This window comes from Paralichthys olivaceus, chromosome 1 (genome assembly GCF_024713975.1).
Source record: "Paralichthys olivaceus isolate ysfri-2021 chromosome 1, ASM2471397v2, whole genome shotgun sequence".
Taxonomy (NCBI): domain Eukaryota; kingdom Metazoa; phylum Chordata; class Actinopteri; order Pleuronectiformes; family Paralichthyidae; genus Paralichthys; species Paralichthys olivaceus.
Window position 1 is genome coordinate 17,565,128 of NC_091093.1, and position 22,240 is coordinate 17,587,367.

Sequence of the window (22,240 nt, forward strand, 5' to 3'; positions counted from 1 at the left end):
TTATTCTGTATGCATGGACACTGAGAAGTGTTGAAATACTTTAGAAGCAGCAGCAGCAGCACTGTAATCAACGTTACTTGATTTGATTTTTAATAATGGAGTTTAATGGATAAGCTGTCTCATTATCAGGTCAGACCTATTATTGTGCAGTGATATCTATCCAGATGTACAGGATATGAGATAATGGGGCAGTGAGCACCTTCAGTGCTGATGTCAGACCGGTTCCTAGAATTACTACGCTAATGAGTCAACCACACTTTGGGTGATATCATTCTGACCTGTGAGTTTTTGCATGACTTCATTTTCTGAAATCCTTCATCTTCGCCTGTGGAACATTTGCCATTAATTTGCTAAATGTGTTTATCACAGGAGGTGTGGGGGGTCTTCTGCATTAGATGAATATCTGTATATCAACACTAACTTCTTCTCTTCTTCTAGAGCCTCCAGTGAACGCTGACCAGCAGGAGCGCACTCTGCTGAAAGGTGTGTTCAGCGTCAGGAAGGGCAAGACACAGCTGCACAAGTGGGCAGAGCGGAAGGTCATCCTCTGTGGCACCTGTCTGATCGTGGCCTCTGTGAAAGACAGCCTGACTGGGAAGTTACACATTTTACCCCTGGTGGGGGGAAAGGTGAGAGTTCAGAGTTTGGCGTTCAGACAAACTGACAAGGTGTTAACCTTTCACTTTCCCCCAGGGTAGAGACCATGTTTCAGTGTAGTTACCCTACAACAACACAGCTGGGTCGAACAGCTGGATGGAGTTAAAAAGATGATGAACGACTTTGCATGGAGTACACCTGCTGAATTAACAAATGACCTTTTGGACTTTGACAATATTTTTGTTGAAAACAGTAGATCCCAAATCTTAACCAAGCTGAGGCTTTAGATAAGTGGAAAAAAAGGCTAAAAAGTGTTTTGTGACTTCACACGTAGCATTTCCTCAAGTCATGTAACTTGATCCAGTGTTGGTTAGAGCGAAAAACTGCAAATTTAAGAGTGGAATTAAAGAGTCTGTATGTTTTGTTCTACAATCTGCAGTAATTTTGATCATGTTTAAGCATCCATCAGGAGTCTGACAATCGTAGAGGAAAACGTGTGTGCACATTAAATAATGAAACAATTTAACAAAAGAAGATGCAACTTAAATTTCTGTGCTGATGAGATTTTCAAAGTTACATTCTCCTCACTCACTCCACACAATTTTCAGATTTTTCACTGTTAACTTCACACTCTTCTACAATTTGATCACACAGATGCACTGAACAGTTTTGCACATATTCTCCTGGGGTCCTTTAGCAAATTTAGGAACTCAATCACTGAAACAGAAAAGACAGAGACAGGTACATTAAAAATCGGTATTAATGTCAATTTAAACATAACAACATGAATATTGAAACAACACAGACTGATATACACAGAATATCTGTGGTTGATTATTGTTTAACAATTTTCTCACCTGTGATAATGATTAATGAGAATGGTCATCTTCCATTTGTGTTGTCTCTCTCAGTGTTGCTCCTCATTGAATCTGTGTATTGTCTTTGTATTGAGGTGGAGGAGGTGAAACGGAGGCAACACTGTCTGATGTTTAGCTCGGCTGGATCACAGGCCCAGACGTACTTTGTCAATTTCGACACACTGGCAGACTACCAGCGATGGCATCGACAGGCGTCCAAAGTAAGCAAGAGACAAAGAGTGTGTGTGTTACTGTGTGTGCACAATATTTGCTGTCTGTGTTTTCTCTCAGCAACAGTTTGTTTGTTTCCAGTTAGTCCCTCTGGTCTTGTACTTAATCACAGATTAGATACTGGGAGTACAGTTTCCTCCTGCTTTTTGAGTCATCCAATCAGAAACCGCTTGTCTGGGTGCATCTGATTGGCTCCTCAGAGATGAACTCTCACCTGTATTCATTATCTTTTACACCACTCGTAGAGGACATGTTTTTTTCTATAAAAGCCCTCAACAGTAGGGTTTTTATCCAACAGTAAATGTCACTGTAGATTAGAAGATTCTAAATGACACAGTTATGTACATGTATTTGTGTTGTATTGAGGGTCTTTCAGATCATTTTGCCAGGTCTTCAGCTGCTCTGTGTCTCTTCTGCTTAGCTTACTTTGTCTCTAATATCCTAATTATTGGCCATTGTGCTGCAGCTCCTTCCCGGAGCCTATGAGAGGCTCCGCTGAGGCAGAGTCAGCGTACAGTTAGCCGACATAAAAAAAGAAAATCCAATTAGCTGCAGATTCATGCTAAATCCAGGATCTCTCTCTACCATGGTGGTATGGATTACTGGGTTAGAGTTGCCTGTAAGCACTCTCTGTTAAGGCTGAGAGTCTTCAGAGAGGTTTCTATGGAGACTGGGATGAGGACTGATGAAGGTTTTTGGTGGATTTGGGCCACTGTTTATGCTACATTGCATAAATTGTGCGTGTGTGTGTGTTTGAGAGAGAAAGAGAGCACATCAGCAAGTGCATTTGTCCCTGCAAAATGAGCATGAAGGATGAGACTGAATACTGGAGCGTAGAGGTACATTAAATAGAGCAGCATATCAGCATTTATATTTATAGGAAATCAGAATGTGTGAAATTAATTCCTGTAGACTCATGTCATTTTCATTCCTTAGACCTAACCACGCATCAGTGTGTTGTTAAGTAAAGTGATATTTATTGTGTAACTCATTATCCAGTAACCATCAGACCAAATTGACACCATGACATCCTCCTCAGTGTTTAAAAGGTCAAACTGCACAGAGAAAACTGAACTATTGCTTCATCTTTTTGAATATCTCTGTCAGTGGCCTCATCATGAGATTTTCAATGTGAGAACAAACAGGGCAGGAGGTGTCAATCAAGTTCCACCTGACTGGAATTGATAATCCATACGAAATGACACAACAGCCAGTTGACTGGTTTGTGAACAGTGCTCTTAACCTACTGTCCATCCATTATCTATACCGCCTACCCTTTAAGGGTTGCGAGGGGCTGGAGCCAATCCCAGCTGACACCAGTGTACATACAGGGAAAAACAACCATTCACACATATGGACAATTTAGAGTCTCAAATCTACCTAAGACCAATTTGCTTGTTTTTGGACTGTGGCAGGAAGGTGGTGCTTTGAGGCTTCAGTCGTGACCCCTGTGTCACCGTGCCGTCCAGATATTTGTAAGGATTGTCAATAAAATCCAAAACCCTGACAGTATATAAACCAGAATACACATCACTAGGCAGACAAGAAGGCTGGTCGCTGGTGCTAATTGTGCAAGTTTGTTAATGGCACAAAACGAGACTGGCCTGGTTCCTCGGCTCTGCAGGGAACAGCACTGTTGTATGTGTAGACTGACTGAACCTCCATTAGTGCCATTTACTTCCCTTCCAACAGAGCTGTTATTTTTGATGGACATGGTCTCTACTTCGTCGTCGTGCTCTATCACATTTCTTCAAAGTGTTTAACATTGTTAAAACCGCAAATCTAATCCTGTTTTCTTTCTACCTCTTCTCTGTCAGTCTGTGTCCACCGCCCACTGTCCCATCACTTAATTACTGCTTTTAAACAGGAGTTGATTTTTAAAGTGGCTGGCAGATCAGTCGTTGTTGTGGGGGATGAGCGGTTTCAGTCTTTGTCATCTCTAAAAGCAGTGATGTGATGTCACGCTCTGCTGAGCGGCAGTCCCATTTTCTGCGTTGCTGCACCGTGTGCAGTCGTTAATGGAGGACACTGTTCTCAGACAGTCAGATCTGAGACTTGAACTGTGCCACAACAAGCACAAAATTGCACATGTTACTTCAGCCCAATGAGAACATTGTGCACCCTGCATTTTTTACTATTTTATCTAAGCCTTACACAGTACAACTAAACAACACGACAACCTTAAGCCTTCAAAATGACCATAAACTTATATCAACACCACTCAAATATAATAGTATTGATTTGATAGGTGTTCCTGGCTGGAATCTCAATGTAAGTACGTCTGCACGTGTTTGCTAATGACAGACTGTAATTACCATTAATTAGAGTTAGTCTTTTAATTCACAATCACTGTGCTCACAGTGGAAGATGAACTTTAATGGCCTGGAAACTGGCTTTGTCTGTCTGAAGTGTGAGTGAGTGAATTTCTTAGCAAAGCAGCTGGATAGTTGTATAGTTGCTTCTGAGTGTCATAGTTCTTAGTTTTGGGAATTACTCTTAAATCATTTGTAGTTGTACAGGTTCAGAAAACAGTCTTCCTGTGCATCAGCGTACCATCTTGATTGTGATTTGATCTACATGCACTGTTCCGACAGAAGAAGTTTACAGGACATGTGCACACAGTCAAGCTGTCTGTAATGTTATCATATAGAGGATGTGATACTGACACACAAAACAGAAAATGAGAGTAGTAGTAGTTTGCATTGTAACACTGTGTGTGTGTGTGTGTGTGTGTGTGTGTGTGTGTGTGTGTGTGTGTGTGTGTGTGTGTGTGTGTGTGTGTGTGTGTGTGTGTGTGTGTGTGTGTGTGTGTGTGTGTGTGTGTGTGTGTGTGTGTGTGTAGGTGGTGTCTCAGACAGTCAGCATGGTGGATCTTTCCTGTTACAGTCTGGAAGCAGTGCCTGAGTATCTGTTCTACAGTCAGGACATCACCCACCTCAACCTGCGCCACAACTTCATGAGCCTGCAGGGGCCTGGAGGGCTGCTCAACCTCCCCAGGTAATCACACTTTAAAACATAATGGAACCAAGGAGAGTGTCCTTTTTTGTGTTTTCAGGTGCTGTTCTGGAGCTGATACTGTGCTGTCATCAATCAAACCAGTCAAACTTTGCCTGAGGAATGCAGATATTTATTATTGCATTTGTTCATTAAGTCAGTGCTGAATTATCCCATGTTTTGTAATTTCTCCAGACCTCTGTCATTTTGGCTCCAGCATGTCTATTGTTGCATTTCCCTCACTGATAATGTAAACATATGCGCTCAAGCTCTTAAAGAGTGCTCCAGAAAATCTGCTGTATCACAGCAAGTTCTCCAGTTATGATCACCAGCTTTCAGCTGTTTCAGTGTTGGATGATTTTTGTAAGGCTCTTTAAGTAACACCAAGCCACCAGGCTCATCACACAGCTTATGATCTCTTCTCATTTGAGGAAACAGAACAGGTTCCACACAACAATTCAGCCTCCTGTTCAGTTCTGCATTGGAAAGTAGGATTCATCAGTAGATGGATTAAGTGCTAATCATCTCCAACCCCTCTAGTCCCCATTGTATTCCTCCAGCTGCATGCGGGCGTGCGTGCGTGTGTGTGTTGTATTGCTTAATACATTACATGATTCCTGGGCCTATCCCGCAGCTTGCTAAGGAGAACATTTGCACTTAACTGTCTTGCACCCCTCTGTTTCTCCCTCCTGATTGTCTGCATATTTAGTAAGAGGGAGCATGAATTAAAGGAAATGGTCTTTTCTTTGAAAAGTGCTGTGATTCGTGACAGCCACTTCCACCACTCACAGCACCTGAGATAACGAGAGGAATATAATTTAGTATAAATATGGATGATCTGACTGACTAGTGCACACGCACTGCACCACATTCATCCCGGCCCGGCTTTCTGCATGTTACACACATCTAAATCTATGCTCGGATTGTGTTTCTGTTTGAAACAGCCAGCTGAGACCTCAGGTGTGACAATACATTTTATGAACGAACAAACACACATCAGTAGAGTACTCCTCTTGTTAGCTTAGAGGTAATCATAAAAGAGGTAAAGGTAAAAGTGTACGACTGGCTGGTCTAAATATAGAACAATCATTTCCTAGTGAAACTAAAGCACAGGTGGGGGTGATTTTAATACTTTTTCCATTGTGAACTCTGTCATTTCTTGCCTGCTGCTTTTTTTTAAGTGTCTTAATAACATGGTGCAAGCCTGAAGCACGAATAACAGCACAAGACTCCCACAGTCAAGACAGCAGCCTTTGATTGCTGTTTGGATGAAGAAAGAACTTTGCATTTTGTAAATTCACATTTTATTTGACGGTAACATCACAGTAAAGTGTTTCTAGATAGTGGGAAATCCTCCCAGAATCATTACACTATGTTGATGTTCAGCTACTATGTTATTTTTAGGAAATAAAGTTGGCATTAATCTTAATCAACAAAACAAAAAGAGTTGAGATGTTGCTTGTTTTGCAGATTTCTTTGCAGTCACCCTGCAAATGCAAATGGTCCTCCATGCTGTTCTGTCTTTGTGTAGGTTTTCCCAGCTGAAGAGCCTGAACTTGTCTCACAACCGTCTGGGTGTGTTCCCTGAATGTGTGTGTGAGATCCTCACCCTGACAGAGCTCAGCCTCTCCTGCAATAATCTCCACGTCGTCCCAGTACAGATAGGCAACCTTCAAAGGTGCGACACAGTGAGACACAGTCACTATGTGCATAATTCAGATTTCACACAGTGCACAATAGATAAGTTGGGATATAGATTTACAAAGAGTACACACTTCACAGTAAAACTGATCCATAGATGCCATAAGAGTTGAATCCTAAAGACAGACACACAGTGAAACTGCATTAATTGCAATTGTTGCCACCTTAAAAAAAGACATACTGAGAGTTAAGTTTTAAACATTAAACAAACATTTAAACCATATATTCATATAGATTCCCCACAGTTGCATTAAGAAAAAATGTGAATGTTCTTCATTATTAAATAATGACTATTTGACAAATGTATATTTTTCTTTATTATGGCTTACTCTGCAAATATCCAGTATTTCCAGTGCAAACCAACATAAGAGAAACAACCACGAAAACAAATTAACAAAACAGAAAACACAAGTGTTGCCCCATTTTTAAAAAAAATATTTAATCTTATCTGTGTTCTGTCAGAATTAAGGATGAATGAAATTCTCTTCAGAATCAAAATTTGTGTCTTTTCTATATTTTTTCTAAAATATAATATTTTCTATTTTGAGAATATTTTGGGATTTTCTTTTGTTAATGAGTTCTCTCATATAATTTTTTGTAAATGTTCTATGTCCTTAATTTTTTTATGGAGTCAGTGAAAGAAAAAATGTTGTTATGCAATCAGATTAAGTCAGGATGCTAAATCGCTCTAATTTTCATGCTGTGTGTCCACTTGATGTCGGCTGTTTCCCTTCAGATAATGACTGTATCCACAACGCGGATATTCTGGCCACTCTCTAAAGTAAAAGTAACTAAAACATGACTGTTTTGACCTTTTGTCTTGTAGCCTGCAGACTCTGTCTTTGGATGGAAACCACCTCAGCTCCCTGCCTGAGGAGCTGGGTGGCCTGTCCCAGCTCAACAGCCTGGGCCTCTCCTTCAACAACTTCTCCCACATCCCTGCTGTGCTGGAGAGGCTGAGTGCAGTGGACAAGTTGGCCATGGCTGGGAACAGAGTGGAGACTCTGCAGTTGTGCACTTTGGCCAGAATGAGCCACCTGAAAAACATCGACCTCCGGTAAGGCCCGGCCAGGGAACACAGAGCTCCCAACCTCTGCATAGTTAATAGTCTCTCTGTCTTTCTCTTTTCTATTCCTCACATCCGTCTCTTCTTTTCTCTCAACATTCCCATGTCATTGTCTGGATAATGTAGGGTACATTTGTGATTTAGACCTTAGCTGTAGTCATTTGGTATATATAAGTTACACTACCATCCATCTATTAAAGGTTCATTGTGTAAGATTTAGGTGAAAGGGTTTTTTGGCAGATTGAATATAAAATAATCCTAGTGATGTTTTCACTAGTGTGTTTCATCTAAATTGTATGAATTGTTGTTGTATTTACCATAGAATGGGCCCTTTATATTTAAAAACTCTATATTAACATGGAGGGGGGGGGTCCTCTCTGTGGAGGCCACCATGTTTTTTACTGTCGTCCAAACTGGACAATACAAAACCTTTTGAGTTTTCATGACAAATGAAGTTCACCACAGGTTCTCTGTTTGAAAGGGGAGTGTGTGATGAGGAGTATTCAGCTGCAACATGAAACTTCACCTCTAGATATCACTACATTCTTTGAGTTCCTCTTTTAATGTCTTTGAGAAAGATAAATGTCTGACCCTCTGTTCCCCACCACTCCTCTAAGTTTTTACTTTGCTGGTAGATGCTGAGCCCAAAGGTTTCTTTTTCCATGTTACCTTGATTGACACCTATGCTCACACCCGGAAGCTGCCCAGAACTACAGTCATATGTAGTTGTTGGCTTGGTAGCAGCTCCACAGGAACAGCTGGGGGCTAAGTGTCTTGCTCAAGGGAACCTCTGCGGTAGGTAATGATGGAGGGATGAGCTCTGGCCATTGATTTTCTTACTAGAAGGAACATCAGAACAACTACGGCTGCTCCACCCACAGCCAGCTAATAATTCAACCCCAGGAGTGGAGTTGTGGTTTGGCGATATTTGTGAGGGCAAGGTGCGTCTGTGGTGGATTAGTGGGCTGGCAGCTCTCGTAAAAAGAGAAGTTGTTTTTTATTAACAAGATGAATGAGGTCAAGGAGAGCCTGGATCCCACAGTGGAGCACAGTGCTTTTCCTGGCAGTCATAAACTCTCACTCTTTGTTAGAGCTGATTTACGTAGACTGACAAATATGAAAAGTCAAATTTGAACAGAAATGTTAAAAGAAGCTTCCCCCAGTGAAACAGGAAGAGTCAACAAATTTGCACAAAAAACAAACACACACAAAATCATTAATGCCACAAATACATTTTCATATCACAGGGAGTAATGTGTCTAATTAGAATTAAATGAGTAATTGTTTGATTCTAAATATTTTCAAAATTCACATTAACCCTAGTATAACAGTGTGTTTTTATACCCGCCCCTGACAGTAATTTTGCAAAATTATGCAAATAAATGTGTGTTATTGCTTCTGGGTACTGAAAACAAGATGATATATGCAGATGAAAAATGGCTTCACGGTATATTAGTGAAATTAATTTGATCCTTGTACATGGTCCCCTGTTACTAGAAATGCGTATTACTCATATGTTCACACTGGGAATTTTAGAATAAGGTGCATTTATCATAGTAAAATTAACCACAGTAGTATTTGCTTACTAGTCATATATATAGATGGTTAAATTTGTGGACTTCCTGCACTGAAACTGTTGTTAGATGTCACCTTAACTTTCTGCACAAAGGCGTTTCCCTCTGCTCCTGAGGTAATAACCAATAACATTTAATCCCTTGTACTCTCCTCTGTTAATCCAGGCTGAATGGGCTGCGCTGGGTGAAAAGTGAGAGTCCAGATGCGGTGAGCCAGGTGACACAGCTGGACTTACGGGACAACTGCTTGGACACGTTAGACCTGAGCTCCATCTGCAACCTGGAGTCTCTGCACTGCCAACGCAACCAGCTGGCGACACTCACGCTCAGCGGTTTCACACTGCGCATGCTTCATGCCAGCAGCAACCGTGAGTCAGACAAGAGCGGCAACTCGCTGCTGTTACAGCCCGACTGTCTGTTTGACTTTGTGTCAGGCCTTTCTCCCCAGTGATTCGTGCATCTCATAAACAAACACACACACACACACACACACACACACACACACGAATAGTCCAGATGTTGAGCCGCTGATCGCCCTTTTTGTTCTGTCCACAGGCCTCACCACAGTCAGCATCTATCCAGTCCCTAACCAGATGACACACTTGGAGCTATCACAGTGAGTTCTGGTTGGGAATAATCATTTTTCTGTACAGAAGAAGAATAAAAGAAGTTTGAATTAGTCGGGCACAGTGGCTAAAACATAGTGTAGCCAAATTTGGATGATTAATTGGATAATTAATAGTTAAACTCTGAGAAGTGACGCCTCAACACTGTTGTAACTTCTCTTGTTTTTTTTTTGTAATGTTGAAGGACAAGAACAAGTCAAATCCTGTCTACAATACATGCCAACTTAAATATTTTTGAGGGAATCGATATGACCCTCAGCCCCCCTCTCTAATTGAGAATAGATTGACTTCACATCACATGGTATAGATGTTTTCCTTATACACAGAATTAAAGGCTGCTTTTTTTTACTATATGCATTCAAAGCTAGGCGACTGTAGGTTTACTGTGTAATTATGCAGACAGTGTTACATGCTACAGTATGTCAGGGCTCATTATGTGTATATTTGCCTTAAGCTGTTTTTGAACCAGATGCCAGGTGTAGAAAATATCTGAAGAATTTATTTTTTCCAGTCAACCTCTGGTGTCTTTGTGAACATACAGAATCACATAATGCAATATTATAATAATGTATACCTTGAAAATAAAATTTGTTTTGCCTCCTAATTACTATATCAACATGGTTTGCTCATCTGTACAGTTAAATGCAAAATGACAACTCTGCTCAGTTTGAGTTTTGTGTGTGTGTATCTGTATGTGTGTGTGCGTGCGTGTGTGCGTGCATGTGTGTGCGTGCGTGTGTGTGTTGAGACAGGAACCTTTTGGAGTACCTTCCGGACTGGGTGTGTGACTGCAGGAAAATTGAGATGCTGGACATCACACACAACCTCCTGTCTGAGCTTCCTTCCAGGTTATTGGCCGTTTCTCTCACTAGTCCTGAACCGTCTCTGCTCTGCTTCAGTTCTTATGTTGTGTAATATGAATTCATTCAGCCCTTTGTACCAAACAGCTGGTTATACCATGCAGAAATAGGAGCTCAGGAGTCTCAGTCCACATGGCCGTGCTTTTTAATATCTCACGCTAATGCCAAACCGCTTTTCACGATGCCCTGTTAAAGATTTGGTAGTGGAATCGTTGAAAGAGCAACAGCTCTAATCAGTCAATTTGTGGACGCAATATCTCTCTTCTGGTTGCAGCTGTAAAACGTGGCCTGCTATAGTGCTTGGCTCAGAGTTGCCATCACTCACTGCCAGCTCTCAGCCGAGGCATTTGCATTTGAATGAGACATCTGAAAAGCTCTTGCAAATGAGATAATATTCCTCTCTCCACTGTACCACTTCATGACTTCTGAGATGGTTTGAGGAGAGAATAAAAGGCTGCTGTGTTGGTCTGTTTAGATAGCCAAGCTGTAAAGGTCATTGATGGATTAGTTAGCCTGTCTTGCCATGTCTGAAAAATCCATCCACTGCTTCACAGTGGTCCAGTCTGCACTGGGAGAATATACACTTTGGTTCTTTGCCTTTTTTCGAGGGGCTGTTCTTTTATTCTTGTCCTACTCATGCTCTCTAATGTCTCTTCTGGCCTCTGACAGACTGCTCAACAGCTTGAGTTTGAGAAAGCTGCTGGCGGGGAACAATCGTTTGCAGAGAGTGCCTGATCTACTTGACCACGTCCCTCTGGAAGCCCTGGACCTCCAGCACAACAAGCTGGCTGAACTCCCTGAGAGTCTCTTTTACAAAGCCTTAAAGTGAGTTTCCCAACCCCCATTCTCCCTTTTCTCTTTGCGTTTCCTTTTCCGTTCTGTCCTCGATTCTTTTTTATACTATTTATACTATTGTGTTATATCTGAATAGTCATCGCAGCTGATTGTTTTGAAAGTATAAAATATAGATTGTATATTTCCTCCCTAAAATAATGAAGTATACAATGTATGTACGTTATATTAACTATATAGGGATTGTGGTCAAGATCAGCGGAGCATTCGAGACCGTAACTGGAGCCTCACTTGCGCTCCAATTTCCTGTGCGGTAAATCACTTAACACCCATTAGCAGATCAGAAGCTCAAATGTACTTTACTGTCTCTAATGCAGAGACGTAATGGCAGTAACTGTTTTGAGCATGATGGGTTTCCTGATATCCTTTCCAAGAGCTGTGCAGCTTACCAGGGAGAGCGGGTCAGACTCAGGACTGATGGAAACAGTGTGAGGTTTATCATATTCATATTTGTGAAGACACAGGGTGATGTCAAAAGTCTTGTTATGTTCGAAGGCTGCAGAGATATCATTGCACCGATGTTGGGATGCCCGACTTTGTTTTAAAACAACAGCGTGATAAGGTTCACTTGTTCATGGGCCCGAAGGACAAGTTTTATTGTTGTTCAGTATGTGAACACACAGGCAAGTAACTTAACCATCTGTACTCTACGCACGTTTATGTGCATACTTAGAAGAGTAGTATCCTCTCCAGTATACCGTTTGAGTTTGCCATTGCTTTTCTTGATGCCACTTATGTTACGCTGTTCTACATTTGCTTGTCTTAAAATGTTTTAAATCCACAGTTTACATGTTCTCCACGTGTCTGCATGGGTTTTCAACCACGGACAAAAGACATGCATGAGACTCTAAATTCAATGATTGTTTGTCTCTATATGTCAGCTCTGGGATAGACTGTCGATCTGTCCAGGAGGTACCCTGCCTCGGCCCATAATGAACTGCTTCTTGCGACCCTTAGATGACAACTGAAAAAATAGAATTTGGAATCCCTAATTTTTAGTTTTAACTTCTCCAAAACCAAACGAGACAGGAACGGTTGGATACAGTCTTGGATGACAACCTGGCGATGTTTTCTACTGTATCTTTTTTTATTCTTTAATGTTCTCTAATTTGTCTTCCCTCACAGCCTGAAATTCTTAAATGCGTCAGCCAATGCCCTGGAAAGCATTCCTCCTAGCAGCCAATCAGAGGAGAGCCTCAGCACGCTCCAGGAGCTCTACCTGACAGGGAACAACCTGAATGAGAACTGTGGTGCTCTGCTGGTTGGACACCAGAACCTGCGGGTCCTTCACATCGCCTACAACCAAATGCTCTCCTTCCCTGCCAGGTTGGTTGCTTTCGCTCTCATGTTAGTCAGACATTTTAAATCAAGTTTTTGTCCTATGACTAGCAATGTTGATACAGTGGCTTTTTTGTCATTTTAGTCTGTTTACTGTTTTCTCAAGTTCATGGTATAAATGTCCCTTTAATCATCTCTTTTCATTAGATCCCTTATTTGGTATCACTGATTGTCTGTTTTGTGTTTCTGCCTTCATTCACTTACCTGCCAGTAAACATTAAGCCCATGTACAGTTTCATGTGGTTGCACCCAGTAAGGTAATGATATTATAATGTAAGTATTTTGACTCGTTCCACTCACTGGTGTTTGTCCCTTTCATGTTTGTCTGTCTTTAGCAAGTTGAGTAAGCTGGAGCTGCTGGAGGAGCTAGATCTGAGTGGCAACCAGCTAAAGACCATCCCCTCCACTGTGTCCAGCTGTAAGAAACTGCACACCCTAGTTGCACACTCCAACCACATTACTGTCTTCCCAGAGATCCTCAACCTGCCGGAGATCAAGGTCAGTTTTTTTTCAGCCTGACTTGTTTTGTGTATGATCACCTTTAGCCTGTTTCAGCTCATGTGTATTTTTAAAACATTTCCAGCTTGTAGATCTGAGCTGTAATGAGCTGACTGAGATCCAGCTGCCTGACTCGCTGCCTGCTACACTGCAAGAGCTGGACCTGACGGGCAACAGCAGCCTGATGTTGGAGCACAAAACCCTCAACCTCTTCAGGTGAGTTACAAAACCCTGACCCCCTTAACAAAATTTAGAAAATGTGTTAATCGTAGTTTTGTAGTCATCTCGAGACAAACTTGGGGTATATCGAGTAATTCTTAGACGTGAAACATGTATCGTGTACGGATGTTGTGCATACATTCATTCATCCTTCTGCTGTATTTCTTCTCCTTCTTCAGTCACATCACAACCCTGAAATTAGACCAGAAATCCACCACAACAGCAGGGGACTCATTGAGTTCCTCCACTCCATGGAACCACGGTTACTCTGAAATGAGCGGCCAAAGAAACAAGTGAGCGCTGCTTTCGGTCCCTGTTTGTTTTTTTGTGAACATATAGAGCTTAATACATAAAGTAATTGTTGTGTACAAGTAAATTGAATGCCTACACAGATGTAAACAAATCTGTTTTCCCTAAATTAAGACACAACTATTTATTCAGTGTGTTTCTTGTCTACACGGGGTCTGGTTTACCCTGTGATTCTTTTTTCAAATATAAATTAACTCTGATTGATTGAAAATGATTTTGTGTGTTGATTTACTGTCTATCTATCTGTCTGGATGTTGCCATAGTAACAGAGAGCAGATGTCTACAACTGAGTCAGTATCCGAATCATTGACAGGCACCTACATAGCTCTGGCATCAAGACAGTCAATGGATCTTTATTAAGCGTAGTTGGTGCAGTGGGGCCTTATCCAGGATCATGGGCACCACATGTTGCCCAGACAGCAGCGTCTTTATCAGCTGTCCCCCCCTTGACCTGGAGGAGCAGTGTTACTGCATGTAAGGTCTCTTTGTTAAAGTGGATATCATTTTGGGGACAGGTTGTGTGTGTCTGTGCTGACTGTGGACCGGTTTGGAGACGGTGTGGAAGCATGTTACGGTATCTTTGATGGAGACCGCAATGAGGAAGTGCCTCGGCTGCTGCAGTGCACCATGGGAGATGTGCTATGTGAGGAACTTCAGCACTCCAGTATTGACAATGTGTACATGTGCAACACTTTCCTCACCTCACACAGGTAAGACAGACTTTTTGAATTTTAAATTTTTGGACCAAGAAACTGGAGTCACTGCTGTGTTAAGCTGTTCCTGGTGACTTTAAGAGTTTGTTTCTCTTGGAATGGGACAGGAAACTAGGAATGGCTGGACAGAAACTGGGTGCTTCTGCCTTGTTGTGTTACATCCACCATAAGCCTTCAGATCCGGGAGGCTACCTCAGCCTTACTGTGGCCAACGTGGGCACCTGCCAGGCAGTGCTGTGTCGGAACGGCCGACCGGTACCTCTCTCTAAGGTTTACAGTTTGGAGAACTGCACTGAGGAGATGGAGAGAGTTAAACGGAGTAAAGCCATAATTACTGAGGTAATGAACAGCTCATATGTTTGTATGTTTACATTAGAGCCATTAGAACGTTTGATCTTATGCTAATGTGTAGCTTCATATTCTGAGGTACATGTAAGAGAAGATAAGATAAAATCTTTATTGATCCACATACTGGAGAAATTAACGTGTTACAGCAGCAGTCAAGTCAGAATGAGGTAGACAAGAGAATACAAATGTAAAAAGGCTATAGAGTAAAAATAGAAATTAAATATTAAATGCAGAATATGTAACTGAGTAAAGTGCAGTGGCACAGGATGATTGCACCAGAATCTAAAACTATATTTGTTCATAAGTATAAGGAGATATTGGGATAGTGTCCATATATGTCCAGATTAGACCGTTTCTACATATTTAGGCAGATATGGTATACAAAAATAATAAACTATTCTATGTACATATAAATGTATTTATATACATAGATATAAATTCAGCAATGTAAACAAAAACAGTTTATTTTATAGATTACAGGTATAGAAAATATATATTTACTATTGTATATGATATATAGTACTGTATAAATAGAAAGGTATATATACGATAGAAAGATACAGGTGATGTGCAGACGACACTAATGTGTAAAATGCCCTTCTCCATTAGAAATAGTGAAGTAATGATAAGTAGAGTGACATGAGAAAAAGTATTTCATTTTTCATTCCAGATGGTGTTGTAGAGTCTGACAGCAGACTTTATTATGGAGCTTTACATTGATTCACAATTCTAATTGCACTTCCTGTTTTCTAGGATAACAAAGTGAGTGGAGTGACATGCTGCTCTCGCCTGCTGGGCTGCTCTTACCTGTCTCCCTGGGTGCTTCCAAAGCCGTGGGTGCACACTGAGCCGCTCTGTTCCCAGGATGAGTTCTTGATCCTGGGTAATCGAGCTCTGTTTGAATGGGTCTCCTACCAGGAGGCTGTGTGCACCGTGCAGGCTGTGCGAGATCCACGTGCTGCTGCAAAGAAGCTGTGTTCGCTCGCCCAGAGTTACGGCTGTAAGGACAACATCGGGGCAGTGGTGGTGTCGCTGCATATCGGCGAGGACAGCTGCACCTGTGAGCCACAAGTCTCCACCACCGACCGCGGTCCCCCTCCTGCCCCTGCGCCTGTAACCGTGACCCCAGGCCCCAGTGACCCAGCCATGCTTTCATCGAGCAGTGGTTTAGTCTCTGAGTTCAACAGTGAGACATCAGCCTCAGAGGTGGGCAGTGAGGCGGGGTCCACCGCTTCAGACGAGCACCAATCATCTGGGCCTGCACCCCGCCCAGAGAGACGGTGTAGCCTTCACCCTGCTACTACGCTGTGTGGGATCATGGTGCCAGGCTCAGGTGGTTCAGCAACCCACCCGGGTCTATTCCAGCGTCAACCCTCCTGCGCTACGTTCTCGAGTAACCAGTCCGACAACGGCTTGGACAGTGACGATGAAGCTCCGCTTGAGGGAGTCATCTCCAATGGCAGCAAGTTAGAAGTAGAGGTGGACATTCACTGCTGTGCTTTCCAGCTACGGTCAGGGTCCACCGAGAGCTCCAAAGACTTTGACCTTGAAAAGCGTAACTCTGACTACCCCAACGGTAAAATGCGTAGACAGAACAGCGTGGTGGTTTCTGCCACAAATGGCTGCCTGCTGGCTGTATGTGGGAGAGAGATCGCTGACCTTAAGAAATCTCCTTCCACGTGCAGCTTGTTTGGGAAGAAGTTGTCCAATGGCTCGGTGGTGGCTCCTGAGGACAGTCACAATCTTATTGAAGTGGCCCTGGAGGCTCCAAAGAAAAAGTCTGGTTACTTCACTGCCCCAGCCCAGCAGGACCCAGAGGATCAGCTTATTGTTCCACCAAGTCTGGAGCAGGAAGTCAGGGAGCAGTTAAGAGGCCAGAACCCTCTAGTCTCAGGCTCCTCCGCACCCTCCATAATACCCTCCTTCAAAGAGCCCGTTTGGGATCATCCACACCCTCCTGCTTTTCCCTCCAACCTGGTTCCAGGTCCAGGCCCAGCTTCCTTTCTACAGCAGGAAGTCTACGATACTGCCCTCTAGGGGGGGACACAGCAGAGCAGCATGTGGCTGCAGTTCTGTGAACGTGCCATTCCAGGAAAGAAGAAGAGATATTTCTCACATGTGTGGGATATTCCAATTTAAGTTGCCATTCAGATCCATTGTGAGGACAAGAAAACCCTGTTGGACCTTGACAGTCGTCATCCGTGATGTGGTACCATTAAGTCGAGGTCATAGGCTACTACTGAGTATCCAAGAAAACAGGGGTAATCACGTTTCTACTTCATAACACGATGTTGTGAAAAGGATTGCAGGTTACCAGAGTAAAACAAACCTGACCTGACATGAGATACCTCGTGTGTGTAAACATGTCAGCAACATTTCCCTTTACTTGGAAGATCAAGCAATCTGGAGGGTGTGTACGGGATGATGGTGTTCAGTGAGGTCAAATCTCCTCTCCGGGGACTCTGTGGTCTCTCAGGTCCTGGAGAAAAGCCCTGTGACTGAAACTTGAAGAAGTGCCTACGATCCAGCCTAGAGCTCCCCCACGTCCAGGCTGTGTTTAGGGATGTGAGCTTCTTAGTTAAGGACAGACCGTGTCTCCAAGAGACCAGCGCTGGCACAGCTTTCGCTCTCCTCCTCTTCCTGTGGCTTACAAAGGGAACAGACAGTATAAATGCTTGAAAGGCTCATTGGATAAAAAGACACAATAACTGCATTTACATGGCCAGAACCATTGTAGTCATGTTTTATTTTTAATAACCCCACACAATATAGATATAAAATCTCCTATATATGATAATTTAATTATACACACTCACAATTGGCCTCTAGGTGATGTAGTGTGCTTGAGCTGCTGACACTGAGATTGAAAGGTATTTCCATTGAGAGCAATGTATTTTTGAAAACTGTCAATTATAATATAAAAGTTATTCAACTCTACTGAGCTGATGTGTCGTAGGATTCAAAAATCCTTTTATCAGTATAATCTCTGACTGTGCATGATCACATGGTCATCTTCAAAAAAGACTTAAAGTTTATTGAATTTAAACATTTAAAAACCAAACACCAGACAAAGGAAAGAAGGATATAGAATAATAACATATGTAATATTTGAAGAATACCAAAAGATAAATACAAACATATATAAAACATAGATTAAGGTAAATCAAAATAGCTTTTTCAACCTGTTAGATGTCCACTCTTAGTCTTTAAAAGATGAGTGTTTAAATGTTGTCCCTGTAATAGTGTCCATATAATGTTTCATCTCATTCAATTTCTTTCATTTGAACAAACCAGTTGAGGCACAAAACTAAAATATTCCACTGTATCGTTACAATATGAAGGATACATACAATATTTGTATGTATTGCAGATTATGAAATATTTTCAATGGTACTTAGTATAAATCCAAACTTTGGAGGCTTCTTCACTTTTACATTTCTAAACATCCCTGTGACCCACTGACATTTACAGTTTTCATTTCAAATCTTTTAGCTCACCTCTCAAACGCACCCAAATGATTTTCCATGTGTGTTACTGTTATGTTTTTGTCTTGTTTCCTGGAAGATCGGGTCTGTGCACACAAGGTGTCACACATTTTGGAGCAGATCCCACAGTTCTAGACATAAATGCACAAAACTGGGATTATAGAAGACTATAACTTGATATAGCTTGTCTTTGTCACTCAGACATATTGCATCTATCCTTATTCCTGATCAAGAGACAATGTTTCTGTAGGACTCAGAGGATGTGCTCTATTTTCTTATTAGTTACATGCTGTGTTTTCCCAATTGTTTTCTTAAAATATGTTTGACCAATCATATTCATCTCAGTTGAAAGGGGGTTTTCAAAAACTGCGTTACTTACAGTACTGTCCCCACCTTGTGCCAAAAGAGAGGTCAGCTCTGCTGCTCGGCTGCTGTGGTCATGACGGCCATAAGTTTGGTAATTGCTCGTGGTTTCCACATTAGATGTATATTTTTATGTAGCATTCCAACTTGGTAGTGGTGCAGTTCTGGCATTCCTCAGCTGAAACACAGCTGGACCTTCAGTGTTCCCTTCAAGCCTTAAAGTAACACGACCCAGTGTTTTTAAGAGGAGGAGCTCTTTGATTCATCTGCCTGGTTCAGTTTGTTACTGAACTCTGAGGAGGATGTTTTTTATTAAAGCAAACCCCCCTCTGCCCTTTTGTCTTTGCTCCACAGGAATGAGTGATAAGTCGCTGATGAAGCCTTAATTGATGTATGAGTCTGAATCTTTTTTTCCTGTTATTTGAAAGTGTTGTCTCTTGAAAGGAATACACACTGTTGAAAGCACTTTGTACATAAAAAAGGTAATGACTTTAATATATGAGATAGTGATCAACATGGTGTGATGGGATTAATGTGGCTGTCCTCAGCCCAACATATCACCTCTTATCTAAGAATACATAGCCAATGAGAATGATGACAATGTGAAGTGACATAACAATTCATTTATGACCGTTTTTAGTAAAAAACGAATAATTCCCTTTTTAGTAAATAGGATTTTGTTTTCTCTCACTTTCATCTGAATTTTGTCTTGACCGATATTTAAAGTTTCAACAACAGCACCACAAACAGCAGCGTCCTCAACATCACTACAGTAATGTAACTCTGTCAAAACCAAATTATTGAGCCCCCTTCTGGCTGAAAATGAGGACACAGTTATGTTTACCATTATTTATGTAAATCTCATCTAGATACATATCTTTAAGTATGTATTTATATATTGAGTATTGATATTTAGATAAAATATTGACCTAATAATACCTTACCAGTAGGCCTACTGGGAAATGGTTTTGGAAATCTCTTCATTTAAGTAATAATAGATAATGTACTAAAACAGTTTCATAAGTTCACATCAAAGCACTGTTAGTTTCCCCATTATGCTTATTCATGATTCACTTATTTCAACTGAAGGTTTGTATTTTCTTTTTCTAAAATTACCAGTGGGAATTTGAGTCTACTAATTTATTTCCAGTCACTTTATTGATCAGTGTCTGAGATGCCAAACACCTGCGACTCTATGTGGTCCTGACTGTTGCCTTTCACCCACACCCGTTATCCGGTGTCTGGACTGATGTCGGTGAAACACTGAGGGTCACAGGGGGTGTACCTGCCACAGGCCACAGGAGGAGCTAGAAAAAACTGTAAGACAAATGATTGTGAATAATATTAGTACACGTCTGAAACAAAGTTTGGGAAACTGAGCTGTTTATAGTGAGTTTGGAGTTGGAGAAGTTAAACTTTCCTAATGGTTTCATACTAAGTAGTGGTGTTTGCAACGGATGTTGCGAACTCCCCCATACAAATATGCAAAGTGTGTATAAATATAAATGTATATCAGAGCTTCATTTTCCATCACCTGATTCCACAAATATGTCTGAAAATAAATATTGACTGATGTGTGTATGTATGATGTATGTACTTTGTATGATATTTGCTCTTTTATGTGTGTTTCCTTTTTGTGCTCATTCGCAGTGTAGTTTTATTATTGTGGGCCCAGTTTTTGCCAAGTCAGGCGTCGACTGTATCGCACATTTCGTGCTCCTCTAAAACCACTTGGGTCACTTTTTTTACACATCTGTAGGCTCACTGTACATTTATACTGTCTGTCTCCTGGCTGCCATCACATATTCACCTGGTGTCCTGTCTCACGTACATTCCCAACATGAAGCGTATTTCATAAAACAAGCCATTAGGATCTTAATCAGTGTGCATGTACATATGCCAACAGTGTGCGTAGATACAGGAAGAGGGAGCACAGGGTACAGTGCATTGAATTGAAATATTCCCTTTAATTCTTTAGTGGAGGGGTCCAGTGGTAAAAAGCTCATCACCCCATTCCTGCACCAAATTGTGGATTTCAGTAGGCCACAGCCTCTGTTTGTTTTTTAGCTGCGGATCATTTATTATGTGTAAAGGATCATTTCCTCTCTGCACAACATAACAAGCTCCTTGTACAACTACCGTCTGTTGCAACATGTCTTTTATGTGTATGTAAAATGAAGCTTAAGTGCACACGTACAGTAAGTGTATGCATGCTCGCGTGAATAATGGACTGACTGTAATTCTGTGTGAACATGGTGAATGGAACTGATTGAAGATGTTTTCCAGCTGTTTAACATGTGACCAAAGTAGCCGTTGTTTGATTCCACAGTTCCTTTCTGTACATTATTTTCTAGAAATGCTTGAATATTTTTTTCACAATGCCAAGAAGCCGACGTTTATTTTTGTACCTCATTGTTTTCATGCAAATCTATATTTCTCTCTCCACCACAGAATCTAAAGTGACTGGGATTCCACAGAAAATGGTTTCTCATGATGGTACTTTTATTAAAGGTACAAATTATAACTGTATTTACTGTTCAAAGCATGCCCTAAATATAAGTCATGTTAAAAATATACAAATTTGTTTTTTATTTGTACAAAAATGGAGCATATCTAATATTTTTTGGGTTTGTATTTTAGCATTTAGATTACTGCTAAACTTTTAGGTTCCTGTTTAATGATTTATTATTAAGAAGGACTAACAATGTGCACTTTTGCTGTGTGTCAGACAGAACTGTACTCCCTTGAATTTTGAGAGTGGAAGGTAGTCATTGTTTTATTTGAAATGCTGCTATCTTTAGTTTTGAGCAGACGAGCTGTTTTTGAATTAACTTTAAGCCAAGTAGCAATAAACTTTTTACTGTGATTTGGTTGTTTTTTTTGTCTGGTGTCATTTTGCTCACCATACCATGATGATTTCATGCCAATAAATATGATCAAAGTCACTGCCTTTGGTCAGTATAAGATATGATGTTGGTTGTAGTTTGTTGTCATTCATTTTAAATACCCGAACTATTTAACAGGAAGTGATATTTGCCTTGGTCCCTATGGATGTGATGTTCTTTGTTATTCAGTTATGATAGATGCAAGAAAATGAATCAGAGGAAAAATCAAGTTTAACACTGATGTCATGAATAAATTCCTAAACACAGTAGATCTGCCATTTAAAATGAGGTTTAAAGAGGACAAGACTCCGGAACAAAGTATGACTCTGCTTTGTTCAAGTTGATTCCAAGACAATGGAAAGATACTGTCCCTCAATAGTCGTTTATCTCTCAGCAATACTGTGGATATTTGAGGTTTTGTTGGTTTCAAAATGAAACAAAATAAGAATACCTGAATCATAGGACAAAGGTCAGGGCTGTACTGAGAGCTATGGAATCCACAATAAATTAGTCGTATATAGGATATGATTTATTTTATCTAAGAGATGCATGCCTGTAGAACGTGACCTGGGGAACATATCAGCCAACTCGTCTTTAAAATTAAAGGCAAATGCTGATATCATTACACACACTTTTCTAGATGGAATTAAAGGACAGTTTAAAGGACAGTATCAGAATATTATTCTGCACAATTCTCATGAAAAATGACATAATAGGTAAATAA

General features: G+C 41.1%; 1 protein-coding gene across 4 annotated transcripts in view; it reads left to right on the plus strand.

Moving 5' to 3' along the window:
* phlpp2 (PH domain and leucine rich repeat protein phosphatase 2) overlaps positions 1 to 21,602 on the plus strand; it is a 34,816-nt gene extending 13,214 nt beyond the window's left edge. For 3 of the 4 annotated variants that reach the window (XM_069523880.1, XM_069523884.1, XM_020098640.2), the window contains 16 exons: positions 439 to 629; positions 1,550 to 1,675; positions 4,528 to 4,682; positions 6,211 to 6,357; positions 7,207 to 7,437; positions 9,186 to 9,388; positions 9,576 to 9,636; positions 10,399 to 10,494; positions 11,176 to 11,331; positions 12,484 to 12,684; positions 13,032 to 13,194; positions 13,280 to 13,410; positions 13,593 to 13,706; positions 14,238 to 14,432; positions 14,543 to 14,774; positions 15,537 to 21,497. In XM_069523880.1, the coding sequence (XP_069379981.1) occupies positions 439 to 629; positions 1,550 to 1,675; positions 4,528 to 4,682; positions 6,211 to 6,357; positions 7,207 to 7,437; positions 9,186 to 9,388; positions 9,576 to 9,636; positions 10,399 to 10,494; positions 11,176 to 11,331; positions 12,484 to 12,684; positions 13,032 to 13,194; positions 13,280 to 13,410; positions 13,593 to 13,706; positions 14,238 to 14,432; positions 14,543 to 14,774; positions 15,537 to 16,820 (3,686 nt within the window). In that variant the 3' untranslated portion in view covers positions 16,821 to 21,497. Of the gene's footprint in view, positions 1 to 438; positions 630 to 1,549; positions 1,676 to 4,527; positions 4,683 to 6,210; positions 6,358 to 7,206; positions 7,438 to 9,185; positions 9,389 to 9,575; positions 9,637 to 10,398; positions 10,495 to 11,175; positions 11,332 to 12,483; positions 12,685 to 13,031; positions 13,195 to 13,279; positions 13,411 to 13,592; positions 13,707 to 14,237; positions 14,433 to 14,542; positions 14,775 to 15,536 lie in introns of all 4 variants that reach the window. The other variant, XM_020098641.2, reaches the window with a different exon arrangement.
* Positions 21,603 to 22,240: the final 638 nt, after the last annotated feature.